This window comes from Primulina tabacum, chromosome 16, assembly GCF_025594145.1.
Source record: "Primulina tabacum isolate GXHZ01 chromosome 16, ASM2559414v2, whole genome shotgun sequence".
Lineage (NCBI taxonomy): Eukaryota > Viridiplantae > Streptophyta > Magnoliopsida > Lamiales > Gesneriaceae > Primulina > Primulina tabacum.
In genome coordinates, this window is record NC_134565.1 from 2,662,581 (window position 1) to 2,677,091 (window position 14,511).

Here is a 14,511-nt window from a genome sequence, read left to right on the forward strand (position 1 = left end):
CAATAGGACATTATGAATGGTCTGTAATGCCATTTGGCCTTAAAAATGCCCCTTCTGAATTTCAACAAATTATGAATGATATTTTTTATAATTATAGCAATTTTATAATTGTTTATATCGATGATATCTTAGTGTTTTCTAATGATATTGAAACACATTTTAAACATTTAGATATGTTTAAAAATATTGTTATTCAAAATGGTCTTGTTATCTCAAAATCTAAATGATTTTATTTCAAACTAATATCAGATTTCTTGGTCATATGATTGAGAAAGGAAAAATAATTCCTATACAAAGAAGTATAGAATTTGGTTCGAAATTTCCTGATATTATAAAACTCAGTTACAAAGATTTTTAGGAAGTTTAAATTATATTTCTCCTTATATTAAAGATCTTACTAAAGATTTTGCTATTTTATATGATAGATTAAAGAAAAATCTTTTACCTTGGTCTAATAGACATACTATAGCTGTTAAAAATATTAAGGAAAATGTTGAAAATCTTCCTTGTCTTATACTTGCTAATCCCCAATGGGATAAAATAGGTAAAACTGATGCCTCATATATAGGTTTTGGAGGAATCTTAAAACAGAAAGATCCCCAAACTAAACAAGAATATCTTATTAGATTTTATTCTGGTAAATGAAATAATACCCAGAAAAATTACTCCACAGTAGCAAAAGAAATTTTAGCTATTGTCAGATGTATTTTAAAATTTCAAGATGATTTATATAATCAAAAGTTTATTATAAAAACTGACTGCAAATCTGCAAAATTTATGTTTAATAAAGATTTTAAACATGATGTTTCTAAGCAAATGTTTGCAAGATGGCAGGCTCATTTAGCTCCTTTTGATTTCGAAATCATTTATAAAAAAGGTGAAGATAATCATCTTCCTGACTTCTTAACTCGAGAATATTTATCTTAATATTTTCATTTACAGAGATGTATTCCCGAGGCAGAGGAGAGTCCTCTTATAGAGGGCGAGGTGGTAGGGAAAAACCCCCTAATATCATTACACAGCATGGCAAACAGAGGCTAATAGCCCAAAACTTTCTAGTTCATCAGCCAGTAATACTGAGCAAAATAATGAGTTATACAATGAGTTTCAAGAATTTTTGAAACAAAAGCAGAGAAGTAATACTGATTCTCAATCTTCAGCATCATGTGCTAATATCATCAAAGAAGATGATAATGATTCAGCTTTTTATACAGAGACAAAATATCGTGAATTGATTCTTCTTATAGAAAAAAAAGATACCCAATGGGAAAAAACTCCATGGACTATCATGGAAAGACAAAATATCGTGAATGGACTATCTTTCCATGATAGTCCATGGAGTTTTTTCCCATTGGGTATCTTTTTTTTCTATAAGAAGAATCAATTCACGATATTTTGTCTCTGTATAAAAAGCTGAATCATTATCATCTTCTTTGATGATATTAGCACATGATGCTGAAGATTGAGAATCAGTATTACTTCTCTGCTTTCTCAATCATATGACCAAGAAATCTGATATTAGTTTGAAATAAAATCATTTTAGATTTTGAGATAACAAGACCATTTTGAATAACAATATTTTTAAACATATCTAAATGTTTAAAATGTGTTTCAATATCATTAGAAAACACTAAGATATCATCGATATAAACAATTATAAAATTGCTATAATTATAAAAAATATCATTCATAATTTGTTGAAATTCAGAAGGGGCATTTTTAAGGCCAAATGGCATTACAGACCATTCATAATGTCCTATTGGAACATTAAAAGCAGTTTTATATCTATCAGATTCTTTTACTTAAATCTGCCAAAATCCTGATTTTAAATCAAATTTTGAAAATATAATTGCATTTACAAGTCTATCTAATAAATCTTTTTTATTAGGAATAGGATGCCTAATCCATTTTAGAACCTTATTAAGAGGTTTATAATTTATGACTAATCTAGGAACTCCTCTTTCTTGCTCAGAATGTTTATTAACATAAAAAGCAGTACATGACCAAGGAGATTGAGAAGGCTTTATTAAACCTTTTTCTAATAAAGAATGAATTTCATTCTTGCATAATTCTAAATATTCAGAATTCATTTGACAAGGAAGAGCCTTGGTTGGAATATTCTTTTCATCAAAATTCTCTTCATATGGAAGAGAGATAATATGCTTCTTTCTATTCCAAAAAGCATTAGGAAGATCATTACATATTTCTAAAGTGAACTTATTATAAATAAGTTTAACTTTTTCCTGTAATTTAGGATTTTGTAATTTATCATCTATAGTTAAAATATTAACTTCTTCTTTTAAAGAATTTATCTGAAAAGTTTTTCTATCAATCTTTTCTTGTAATTCATTAAGAATTCTATGAACATGTTTAGTTATGAACTTAAATGAAATAAGATTACCTTGAAAAATTCCTATAATACCTGTTTCATCAACATAGGTTAAAGGATAAATTTGATAAATAAAAGGAAGACCAAGTATAAGTTGGATAGAAATATCTTTTGCTAATAAAAAACTGGTTTGAATACAGTTTTTATCTTTGCAAATATAAACTTTTGGTAATTTATAATTTATCTCTTATGATTCTCCTCCTGCATGAGAGAGAGAATGAGTAGTTTTATGAAAATACTTAGTAGAAATTAGTCCTTCTTGTATAACATTTAAATCTGCACCACTATCAATCATAGCAATGAAATTCTTTTTATAAGAATTTTCAATTAATAAAGTAATATTGGTGTACCATTTTTGAGATATAATCATGCTTAAAACAGATAAATGTTTTTGATTTGGATCAGAAAAAGAAATATCTTGAAGATTATCAAAACTTTCAGAATTATTAACTGAATTATTAGTTTCAATAATTGAAATGCGATAATTTAAACTATTATTATTATGTTGTAAAATTTTTACTTGTTCTTTAAGATTATCTATTTCTTCAACTAAATCCTGTATAGTAACTGGATTTTGTTTACTATATTTTTGTTGTAAAAGATTTTTAACTTCTTTCATAAAATAAGCTTGTTCTTGTTTAACAAGAATGTTATTATTATTACTGCTAGTTGAAGCAGTATTCTCCATTTGATCTATAATTGTAGATTTTAATACTGGATCCTTAATCATTTTAAGGAATTCTAAAATATTATTGTTAGTTAACACATTAATATTTAAATCATTAAATTGAGACATAAGTTTATAAAAATCATCATATTTATTATCCTCTATATGATTTAAACAAGATTTTTCTTGTATACAATTATTACATTCTTCTAAATCATCAGAAAGTTCTGATTCACTATCTAATATTTCTCCTGAAATATAAGATTCTGAATAATTCTCAGTTTCACTGTCAGAATTATTATTATTTGAATCCATTATTATTTTAAATAATGTTTCTTTTAGATTATCTTCGATATCTAAATTATTAATTTTGTTTTTAGCCCAACATTGATTAGCATAATGTCCTGGCTTTTTACATTTTCTACAAATTATTAATTTATTTTTAGCTTTATAATTTTCAGTTTTCCGTAAATCACGGCTTTCTTTTATTTTCTTCTTTTTATCTCTTTGTCTATCAGACAAATGTCTTTTCTTTCTATAAATTTTTTCATCTTTTTCTTTAATTTTATTCTTACTTTTATTAGGTAAATCCATACCAAATTGATCACAAAATTTACCTAATTGTTTTTTCTCAAGTAAATTCTGTATTTTAATTTGATTATTTAATTTTAATTCATTACAGAGAGCTAAACCCTCTTTTATGCAAGTATTGATTAAATTTCCATAAGTATAATTTTCATATGGAATATGAATATCATCTTTTCTTAAAATTTTTCTAATTCTTTTAGCAAATAGAAAATGTAAACTATCTATGAATTTGGCTTTCCAGAAACTATTATTACAATCCGGTATCTCATAAATTCGAGATAAAAATGTATCTTTATACCATCTAAAATCAGTAAGTGTTTTACATTTTAGATTACTTAATAAAGTACGAATCTTTTCACTATCATCAGTGAATTTACCAGTAAAATGTTCAATCATTGTCATTATTAATGAATATACTACATTTTCTAATTGAATATTATTCTTAATTTTTATAGAATTTATAATATCTTCTTTTTGGGATTGATTTAAATAATTATTCCACCAACCTTTAAGTTGACCAGTAAAACCTGATATAATCATCTTAGCAATATTTTTATCAGTATTGCCTGAAGTTTTACACACTGTACTATACATGAGCATTCTGTGAGCACTATTATAAATTTGCTTATCACTAAAACCATCAATATTCCATTCATATATACTTTTCCCATTATAACTATTAGCAAATATATATTCTTGTTCTTCTATAAGAACATCCATGGGAGTAGGTCTATTATAATAATATTTATTTTGGGTAGGTTTATCTGCCCATTTAATTTTATTAATTTCTTCATCAGAATAATTTTCATTATTCTCAAACTCTTCATTAAAAGTATTTAAATTCAGATTTTTAAATTTTTCTTCTAATAATTTTTCTATATCAGAAACAGAAGATTTAAATTTAAAATCTTTTATATCTGGAGGGGATTGAATAGAAGAAGTAGCAATAGAAACAATATTAGTTTATTCTTCTTTGGTTTGAATATGAACATCTGGTTTAATTTGATTAATAGCCTGAATAATTTTATCAATACGATCCTTAAGAGAAACTATTTTCTCTCCTATTATCGTATGATATAAATTTGTATAATTCTGTTTTTGAATAATCTGATTAATATGTTTAACAGTTATCTGTAACATATCATTATCAAATAATTTTGAAAAAGCAGTAAAATTTAAAATTTTATTATTCTTTTCTATAATAAAAGATTTTTGAATCTGTCCAGAAGAAAGCTTATAATTTCTTTCAAGAATAGAAATATAATCTATAATAAATGTTTTAAAAAACCAAGGAACAAAATGAATCAATTTATTCTAGTTTTCACAATATTTATAAAATTCTGAAACAATGTAATCAAACTCTTCTTCAGAAAAACTTTTAAAGTACCAATATCTGAAAGATTCCCATTTGGGTAAATAAAATTCTGCATTGATCCTTGCTCTAGCAAGAGACCCTTTAGTAAAATCAATTTTTGGTTTACTATCCATTAAATACTAAAATTCATATCTGAAACTGTATCAGTTTCTCTAACTTTTTGAAAGTTACTTTTATGCACAATATTGTTTTGATTAATAATTAATTCATCTACTGTATCTTGTACAGGAGACTCAACATCTTCTCTTATATGAGAAGTAGAAGCTCTAGAAGTTTGAGGAATATCCACCATATAATCTAAAGGCGAAATAAAAGAATGACTAGATCTTGATCTAGCATATATAGAAGATGATAATAATCTTCTTTGTTCATTATTAAACTGTATTTGAACAGATCCTTCATTATTCTGTATAACTTGTTGTAAATCCCTATTTATTATAGGATTTCTAGGAACAACTTGTTCAATTATCCAGTTTTCTGGAAATTCAATTTCTTCCCATTTTATAGATCTACGGGTTGTAATATTAGATCTATTAAAATTAGTTTCTATAAGAATAGTTTCATTTAATTTTTTATCTATTCTTTTACACATAGGATTCAGTGTAAATAATGGTTTATAATAAATACGATAACAGATACATATTACCTCTGTACCAGGAGTATAATTATAACACTAGTAGAAAAATCGGATTTTACTTCGGCAGGCTTTACTTCGGCAATAATAAATTACGAAGTAATACATTACCAATAACTTCAGTAATAACACAAGCGAAGTAAAATAATATATTTTACTTTGGATGCGGTGGTGTTTGTTTTGTTTTTCTGGTTAAGGTTATATTGGTGGGTTTGATTGAGGAACAGATGTGTGCAATGTCGTGAGAAATGAAGGCTTGTCTTCTCAAGAAATGGGGTGTGTTTTTGGTTTAGTAAGTGCAATTGTCTCCATGCAATTGGGGTAATCTGTAATGAATTTTTATCCGGTGTTATTTCAAGATGCAAATGAAATAAATTCGTACTTATAAATGAAACATGCCTCCACCAGTACTGATATATTTTATATCTGTCAATTTTTATTTGCAATAGAAGAATCTAATGTATTTTCTTTTTAAAATTTCAGTTTGCAGGATGCATCAAGAACCATTATTACACTCAATGTCAATATGACGAGGTCAGAAGTGAATGGAGTAAATTTGTTTACTCCTATGTAAGTGCTTAGATGGATGTTGTATGTTGGGATAAATATTTTGTTTGTCATTGTGGATTTTTGGATATACTTTTGGTTTTGTGGATACATTTTTTGGGTTACTTGTGGATTGATGAATATGTAATTGTGGATTCGTGGATATTAATTATATTAGTGTATTAAGTCATATATTGCGAAGTCTTTTTTTAATACACTAATTATATTAGTGTATTAAGTCATATATTAGTGTAATTTATTAATACACTAATTATATTAGTGTATTAAGTCATATATTGCGAAGTCTTTTTTTAACAATTACTTCATCAAAATAAAAAATAAACGAAGTTGTTTTGCGCAATTACTTCACCAAAATACAAATTACTGAAGTCTTTCGAACCACTTACTTCGTCACTAAATGCAAATTGTGAAGTAACATAATATAAAATACTTCAACAAGTAGGATAAATGTTGAAGTTATAGATAATATTTACTTCGACAAATAGGATAAATTGTGAAGTTGTTTGTGTCTATGAAGCTTTCTGGTAGTCCTTCTAATGTTAAAGGTCTAAAAGCAATTTGAATTAAACATATATGCATAAATCTATAATTTTTCATATAAGGTAAAATATCTTTATTATTTAACAATCTAATAAGCATTTCATTATTATGAAGTGGAACTGAAGATTCTGTAGTTTTAACTATTTGTTTAAAACCAATTCTTTCAAAGGTTCCTAATTTATAGATCATTTTAGATTCTATCTTAGGAATAGTCCATTTATTCAATAAATCTAAATTTTCAGGTAAATCATATTCTTCATTTAAACTGTTTTGAACAGTTTCTTTAAAACTAAAAATATTCATTTGAATAAAAAGTGCTAAATTATTATACAGACTATTTCCATGGCTCTGATACCATCTAAGACTTGGGATAAAAAAGATGAATCTGATACGTGGCATTGTTAATTATATAAAAATCATTTTATAAAATCTCATGCCATATTTAATTTAAAAATATCACAAAAAACCAAAACTTAAAAAAATACATTTCATTACATTCATAACATATATATTCAATCGATAATCGCAATAATTTTGAGTATGCAGATGTATATTAAAAGTAGGTCTCTTGTGAGACGATCTCACTAGTTTTTATATGTGAGACGGGTTAACCCTACCGATATTAACAATAAAAAGTAATAATTTTAGCATAAAAAGTAAAAAAATTTCATGGATCACCCAAATAAGAGATTCATCTCACAAAATACGACCCATGAGACTGTCTCATACAAATTTTTACCGTGCAATCGTAGTATCAATCAAATTTTCGAATGTCGACATAAAATTTGTAAAATAAAATACATCTTAATTTGTTCTCCTATTTTATTTTAGCTAGTTTATTATTTTATATTCAATAAATTATATATATATATTTGAAAATAAATATGTATAAATAATAATTTTCTTTTCGCACGGGCCCATCCAACCCGGCCCAATGCCCAGACCCGGTAAAGAATCGCTGGTCACATCAAATGCATAGTTTATACTCGCAATCCAAAAAATCGAAGAAAAGACGGCCGGCCACGACAAGTACGAGCTAAAACCTCTGAGCCACCGTGCGATGCGAGCACCCGCCGCCGCCGAGACTGTTGGAATATCATTTGTCTTCCTTTTGTACTAGCCCATTCGGTTCCCATTCTGACAAACACCTCCGGTTTCAGATCTTGAGTTCGCTTTACAGGAAGGGAAATGACGCGGCCGCCATGGAGGTCGACGATCAGAATTCGTCCCCATCTGATCAAATTAATAACCGTAGATTCTCCATCAATGGTATATTTAAACTTTTTTGTAAGTTTTTTTTTTTGCTTCGGCGTCGAGGAATTTTATATTTTTCTGGGGATTTGCAGTATTACAGCTATTGAAATCGGCTCAAATGCAGCATGGATTACGCTTTGGTGATTATACCCGATACCGGTACAATTCATGATATATGCATTGTTTGGTTTATGTGTAATTCTGCATATGTGTGGTACGTGCTTTTTTTTGTTTTGATCGTGTTAGGAGAGTTTGGTTGGTAATAGGTTAAGAAAGTTCCAGTACTTTATCTTTATGTGCTGGAATTGGCGCCATTTTGATTGTAATATTTATGCCATTTTTGAATTTTTAGGAGGTACTGCAGTGCACGTTTGAGAAGATTGTACAAGTCACTGAAGTTCACTCATGGCCGAGGGAAATATACAAAGAGAGCTATTACGGTAGCTATAGTCACTGAAGTCAGGTAGATATTTGCGGGCATGTATTTTGTTCTTGTTTGTGCCAGTATCTTTGCTCGGCTGAATATAGGCTGGGGATTCTTCGTCTTTGTTCCTTACAAGAGAACACTGGCTGTCTGTATTAGGTGCAAAATATGCATGCGGGGTGTGAATTGTGATACTTTTTCCATTTTGTTTAAAGATTACAGCCTTCTAAATGTACGAAGTACGGAGAATGAGATTTGTGTTGCCTCACAAAAACTATTGATTATTCAGCCATATCTACTGCCACAAGGATATGCAATCAGATAGATTGATGGTTGTGAAATCAAAACAGGTTTCTCCATTTGGTTCTGTATACTGCTGAAAGAGCATGGAGTTATGCGATGGAAAAGAAAACGTTACCGGATGGTCCAAATGCAAGTCAAAGGTGTTACCTCATTGGTAGACTGAGGAAGGCAGTAAAATGGGCTACTCTTTTCCAAGAGTTGTGCTCCATCAAGGGAGATTCAAGGACGTCTCTTGAAGCAGAGGTTTGATCTCATGAGTTTCTAAGACTTGAATTATTTCTATCTGGTGTCCTACAATAGATTGAACGACAATATTCATTCTTTTTCTAGCACACCGTAACTTAGTTAGTGCTGTAGATTTCCTTCTCTTTGGACAGCTTTCCTTTTTATCATCCATGAACTTAAAATAGGTCCCTGCTTTTTAGCAGCTGTAAAATTGTGAAACAGTGTTTATAAATTATTGAAAAAACTAAAAAGAATTGTATTGTCTGTATCTCTCTTTGAAAGTTGAAGATGCTCATGTAGCTATGTTGAAGCAATCTGAGGTAGCTGAGATCTAAAAGTGGATATGAGAACGTTCATCCATCAACAACCACCTAGCAGTTCATTTGAGATGCAGTCTTTTGGTAAAACATATCCACGTAGTCCTTTCATAACATTGTAGTTGTCATTATGTCAATAGCATCATGATGAATTGTGCATGATGTGTTCACAGAGCTACTTAACAGCATGTTAAGACAATGACACACCACCATCTTTGTCTGTGTCAACATCTCTAGGGATTCCAAATCTTTGCTAATTTTCTCTTTCATTAGTTGTATTAATGCCTTAGTCACAAAATTTGCTCATCTTCCGGGAGTTAAATTTCACAAAATCTGAGATTTCTGTTAGAGCTAATTGTGTTCCTAATTTTTAGGCCTATGCTTCGAATATGAAAGGGAATTTGTTATTTGAACAAGATCAGCACTGGGACATTGCACTGAAGAGTTTCAAAAGCTCCAGGTACATTCTAGCCTTAAAGTGTAACTTTTCTTGTTTCCTTGTTCTTTTATATTCTTCGTCACTCGATTTAAACTATTTCTGGAAACATCAGTGGTCCTAATTTATGCTCATGTTCACATAACTAAATCAACTTTAATAGAGCGGTTTATGAGGAACTTGGCAAGTATGGAGATGTAGAGAATCAAGTTCTATGCCGTGAGCGGGTTGAGGAGCTTGAGCCTAGTATACGATATTGCATGCACAAAATTGGGGAGTCGAATTTTCAAACTTCTGAACTTGTTCAGATAGGAGAAACGGAGGGGCCTGCTCTGGATCTTTTTAAATCCAAACTGGAGGTTAGTTTGTTCTTTTGAGTAGGCAATGCTTGATGCATATGCAGTGCCTTTAATTTGATAATAATGGCAATGCAAAGGAAGTGTTGCTTATTTTCCTGAGTTATGGGTTTCTCATTACACTGCTTTTACTGAGAACTGATAATGCCATACATGGATACCTCAGCATGGTTTTTTTGATGTCTATTTTGTTATTTTGGTTGCCTACGGCAGGCTGTCATGGCTGAAGCTCGATCTCAGCAAGCCACATCTATGACAGAATTCCATTGGCTCAGTCACAGATTTCCTATTTCAAATGCAAAGACTCGTTTTTCCATACTTAAAGGTCAGATTTTACCAGAGAACATTATATGAAGATTTCAGGGGAGTTAGTTACCTTTGGCTCCCACCGTCCTGCCCCCAACCCCCAACCCCCAATGTTCTTGTGTGAAACAGGTCTAAAGCTCTGTCTATGCATTGCAAATTTGATCAGCCCAAGAGTTGGAGAAAGATATTAATGGTCCAACAGCAGATTCACTTCCTGGAGAGAAAAAGCTTGCCGTATTTGACAAAATTTTTGCTGCCTACAATGAAGCTAGGAGCTGCATAAGAAATGACTTGGTAAGAAGCGCTCATTGACCATGGTTATGAGAGATTATGGTTGTCTCGTCTGTGATTTTTTCTGTAACACCTTTGTAAAAAAAGCCAGAGAGTTATCTGAAGAAGGAACAGATGATTGTGTCTGACAGTTTGTCTAGGGGGTTTTGGTTTTGTCAGGGATTGGCTTCCCAACTGTCAATGTACTTTGAGGAGTCTGATTGTGTATTTTGGATGCAATAGGCTACTGCAGGTAATACCGAGAACATGAAGGATGATCTTAGCGGCCTTGATAAAGCAATTGCCGCTGTTTTAGGACAGCGAACAATTGAACGAAATCAGATGTTGGTGAGCATGGCGAGAAGTAAACTCGGTAAGAGTAGGGATGACAAAAGTGAAAAAGTCACAAAGCCTGAAGAGCTTGTCCGGTTATATGATCTCCTTTTACAGGTAATGATTTTTTATTGTCTTTTTAATTTTGATTCTGACATTCATTGCACAGTGGTCGGTCTTAATATTTAGGCTAAAATGCATAATAGTATTCCACTGTAGGACCTATTCTGACGAAGATGAAGTTAACGCTTCTGATTCTTTTAGAATACCACCGACCTTATGGATTTGGTTAGTTCGGGAAGAGATAGGAACACCGAAGAAGTTAACTTCGCTGAGGAATGTGAACTCAAAAGTTGTGTATTCCAAGCTGAAAGGTTTTCCCCTTTGCCTTTTTGCTTCTATTCTGCTTGACTCCAGTCTTTGAACTATTCTTTGCACGCTCCATTAACTTTAAGTTTTGTTTCTTAATGTCCAATTTATTCCAGGTGCTTTTACTTGGCTAAATCCTACAGTTCCGCTGGAAAGAGGGCAGAAGCGTATGCTTTATACTGTCGAGCTCGATCTCTGGCTGATACTGCTCTTAAGAAGCTTCAGAGTTCAAAAAATGTTGATCAGGTATGCCAAGTGTTTTATTCTTCCTCAAGAAACGTCCTTGTGCTTGCTTCACGTAGATATCCTGCCACCAGTGCTTTGATCATTCTGTCACTTTGCATGGGAAAGGTTAATTAATATTGTTCATGTGGTAAAATGGAGATCCCAGATTACCATACCACAGAGTCTGAAATATGCTGTCTACTGATAAAACTTGTGAGTTGGTAATGCTCCACTTCGCAGAAACATCCTTTTTGACCTTCTACCTGATTCATTTCTTGATTATCTGTAGGTCACTGTCAAGGATTTGAAGATTCTTTACAATGATTGTCGAGCCAACAGTTGTATAGAGCATGCAAATGGGATTATGGAGGAGGAGAAGGCTCCAGAGAATCTTTCAAAAAAGATTTCGAATATATCATTAACGGGAAATCATAACAAGGTATTACTTGCAGATTTTTCCTTTTGTCAGCAATTGTAAAATTGAAGAGTATGTTTACCTGTGCGTCTGCCTCAGGTAGAGAAACTGCTCATGGATAAATTGGACTCTTATGAATCAGCTGTTGGTGATCCTACCACAAAGTCAATACCTCACATTGAAACTTTTCCACCTCTCTTCCAAGTGGTTCCCCGTAATCCCATCGTTCTTGATCTTGCCTATAATTCAATCGACTTCCCATCACTCGAAAACCGGATGAAAAAAGACAACAAAAAGGGTTTCATCAGTAGGCTCTGGGGATGAAATCGGTTCAAGGTCTCTGTGAAACTAACGAGTTCGATGACAATTTTTGGCAGTTTTGCTCATGTAGTGCATTCCAACTTGCATATATTTCAGTGTTTGCATTACCAACTTGCATTTTTTTTCCTGTTTTGAAAGTTTAAAACCATTTCTCACAAATTTGGTCGGTGAACTGGGATATAGAACAATGTACTGAAAAAGCACCATCTTTTTTTTGGTCATTATAACAGTAAACTGCGAAATATTTGAGGAATAGGAAGATTTAATCTGAAATGCAGCTAATCTCTGCTGCAGCACATTCCATATGAACTTTTGCTTTGGAACAATCGAGGATGACAAAAAATTCATCCGAGATTGTCAAAAGACATGGAGATTTTTGTTGATGTCCACTTCTATTTTCAAGGGCCATGACCCCTCTTCGGTCTCTTGGCACTCGGCAGTATAAAATCATGGACAATAAAGTTGAGGGCAACTCATCTACAAACATTCACATGCTATGGTCGTCCCTTTTCCATTTTTTTACATACACTTTTATATTTATATCATCCACACAAATGTTGTAGCCACCAAAAATCTTCAATGATTCGACTATACCTAGTTAGTTATTACTCACGCTTGAGCTCGAACTTTAATTCGAATATAAGATTATAATTTGTTGTAATAATAACTAAATACAATTACATTTTTTGTTACTTCTGCCAGCAATCTGTTTAATTTTGAAAATAAAATGCCAAATTCATATTTAAAAAATCATAAATAACATTTTAAATGTATCTTTTATACTATAATGGAAAAGACGATGTGTATTTTTTATTTTTATTTTTGGCTATTTGTTGTCGTATTGAGATGAAGATGTGATTAAGCAAAATGGCCTACAAATTCACAAGTGCACACTTCAATTTTGGATACTTCTGCAATAAGCAAGTGGTTTATGCAACTTTTTTCCATTTGGCTACATGTTGAGGAATTATGAATATCAAACTTTTTCAACAACATATGTTCTGGTTATAAAGTATTTAATATTTTAAATAACATAAACAGTGATCCATTTATTAGAATGTATCAGAAATCAAATAATTATCCATATACATACATACATACATAAACTCAAAAAATTAGCTGACAGTTTATAGCGCATCTGATATCAAGTTTCAAAATTTGAGATGAGTTCGAGACCTAATTATAACAAACATCTCTCCAACTCACTAAAAAAAAAATTAAAACTAAAAATTAAAAATTAGGGTGTGTCTTTGTTTCAGTAGGTACTTCGCATTTTTCAGGTGTATATTATCCATAATATTTGTGGTATTGTTTAGTACGACATGAGATGATCAAATAATGTGAATGTGTAATATATATGAGAAAAAAAATGTAAGAATACATAGTATGATTAATTATATTGTGTCTGATCTCTAGGTTGAGTGAATGTGGAACGATCAATGATCATCTTATAACCACAATAAACAAGAGGTAAATTTCAGTATTAATTTAAAATAAAGAGAAATTTTTAATTTTTATTAGAATGCAGATATTAAGATAAAAAGAAAAAAATAATTGTTCTTTGAAATGACACGACATGTATCTATTTTGGAAGTGGATTTCAATGGAATAAAGTAGTATTTTATTTCATTAACATCTTATGTGCTATGAAAAAATCCCCATTAAATCAAATTTAATATAAAGTTGCATATAACTTATTATTTGCATAACAATCTCCTATGATGTCGAAACCAAATAGAGCTATCAGTAAAGAAAGAGATTTTAATTGTCTTTTTGCAATTTTTTTAAAACTATTTTTGATCAAAATAATGTCGCAAATAGTGATACGAGTACCTTCATCGTAACAATGTATTTTATGATCACGATGATCTTATTTTGACAATTAGAATTTAGGACGAAGAAAAAAATGACTTATAAACGGGGATTTAACATTGCATTACCCTCTTTATCAAGGTTTTCGAATAAAAGAAAATAATTTTTTTTGTTTCATTAAATTATTTAATTTAAGGTTTTCATGCATTATAAGTTTTCAAAGTTTGATTTTTTGTATACTAAATTTTAATCTTTGGATTAGTTGGTCCAACGATCGGACAAGACAGTAATTTTCGATGTCATGTCGATATTTTCAGGTGATTCATCATGACTCTGGAGAAATAAGATTGAAAATAATAAAATAAAATAAAATAAATCAAAATTA

At 30.6% G+C, this 14,511-nt stretch overlaps 1 protein-coding gene across 2 annotated transcripts; it reads left to right on the top strand.

Annotated features, from left to right (window-relative positions):
- Positions 1-7,706: 7,706 nt before the first annotated feature.
- On the top strand, positions 7,707-12,737 carry LOC142529470 (uncharacterized). 2 transcript variants are annotated; one of them, XM_075635006.1, is made up of 14 exons: positions 7,707-8,029; positions 8,107-8,173; positions 8,367-8,477; positions 8,789-8,984; positions 9,658-9,743; positions 9,883-10,078; positions 10,289-10,400; positions 10,548-10,675; positions 10,895-11,101; positions 11,249-11,358; positions 11,470-11,599; positions 11,868-12,017; positions 12,093-12,329; positions 12,609-12,737. In XM_075635006.1, the coding sequence occupies exons 1-13, from the start codon at positions 7,963-7,965 to the stop codon at positions 12,315-12,317; spliced, it is 1,785 nt and encodes a 594-aa protein (XP_075491121.1). In that variant the 5' UTR covers positions 7,707-7,962; the 3' UTR covers positions 12,318-12,329; positions 12,609-12,737. The 2 variants fall into 2 exon arrangements, with proteins under 2 accessions (XP_075491121.1, XP_075491120.1); XM_075635005.1 differs by lacking the exon at positions 12,609-12,737 and having other exon boundaries at positions 12,093-12,402.
- Positions 12,738-14,511: the final 1,774 nt, after the last annotated feature.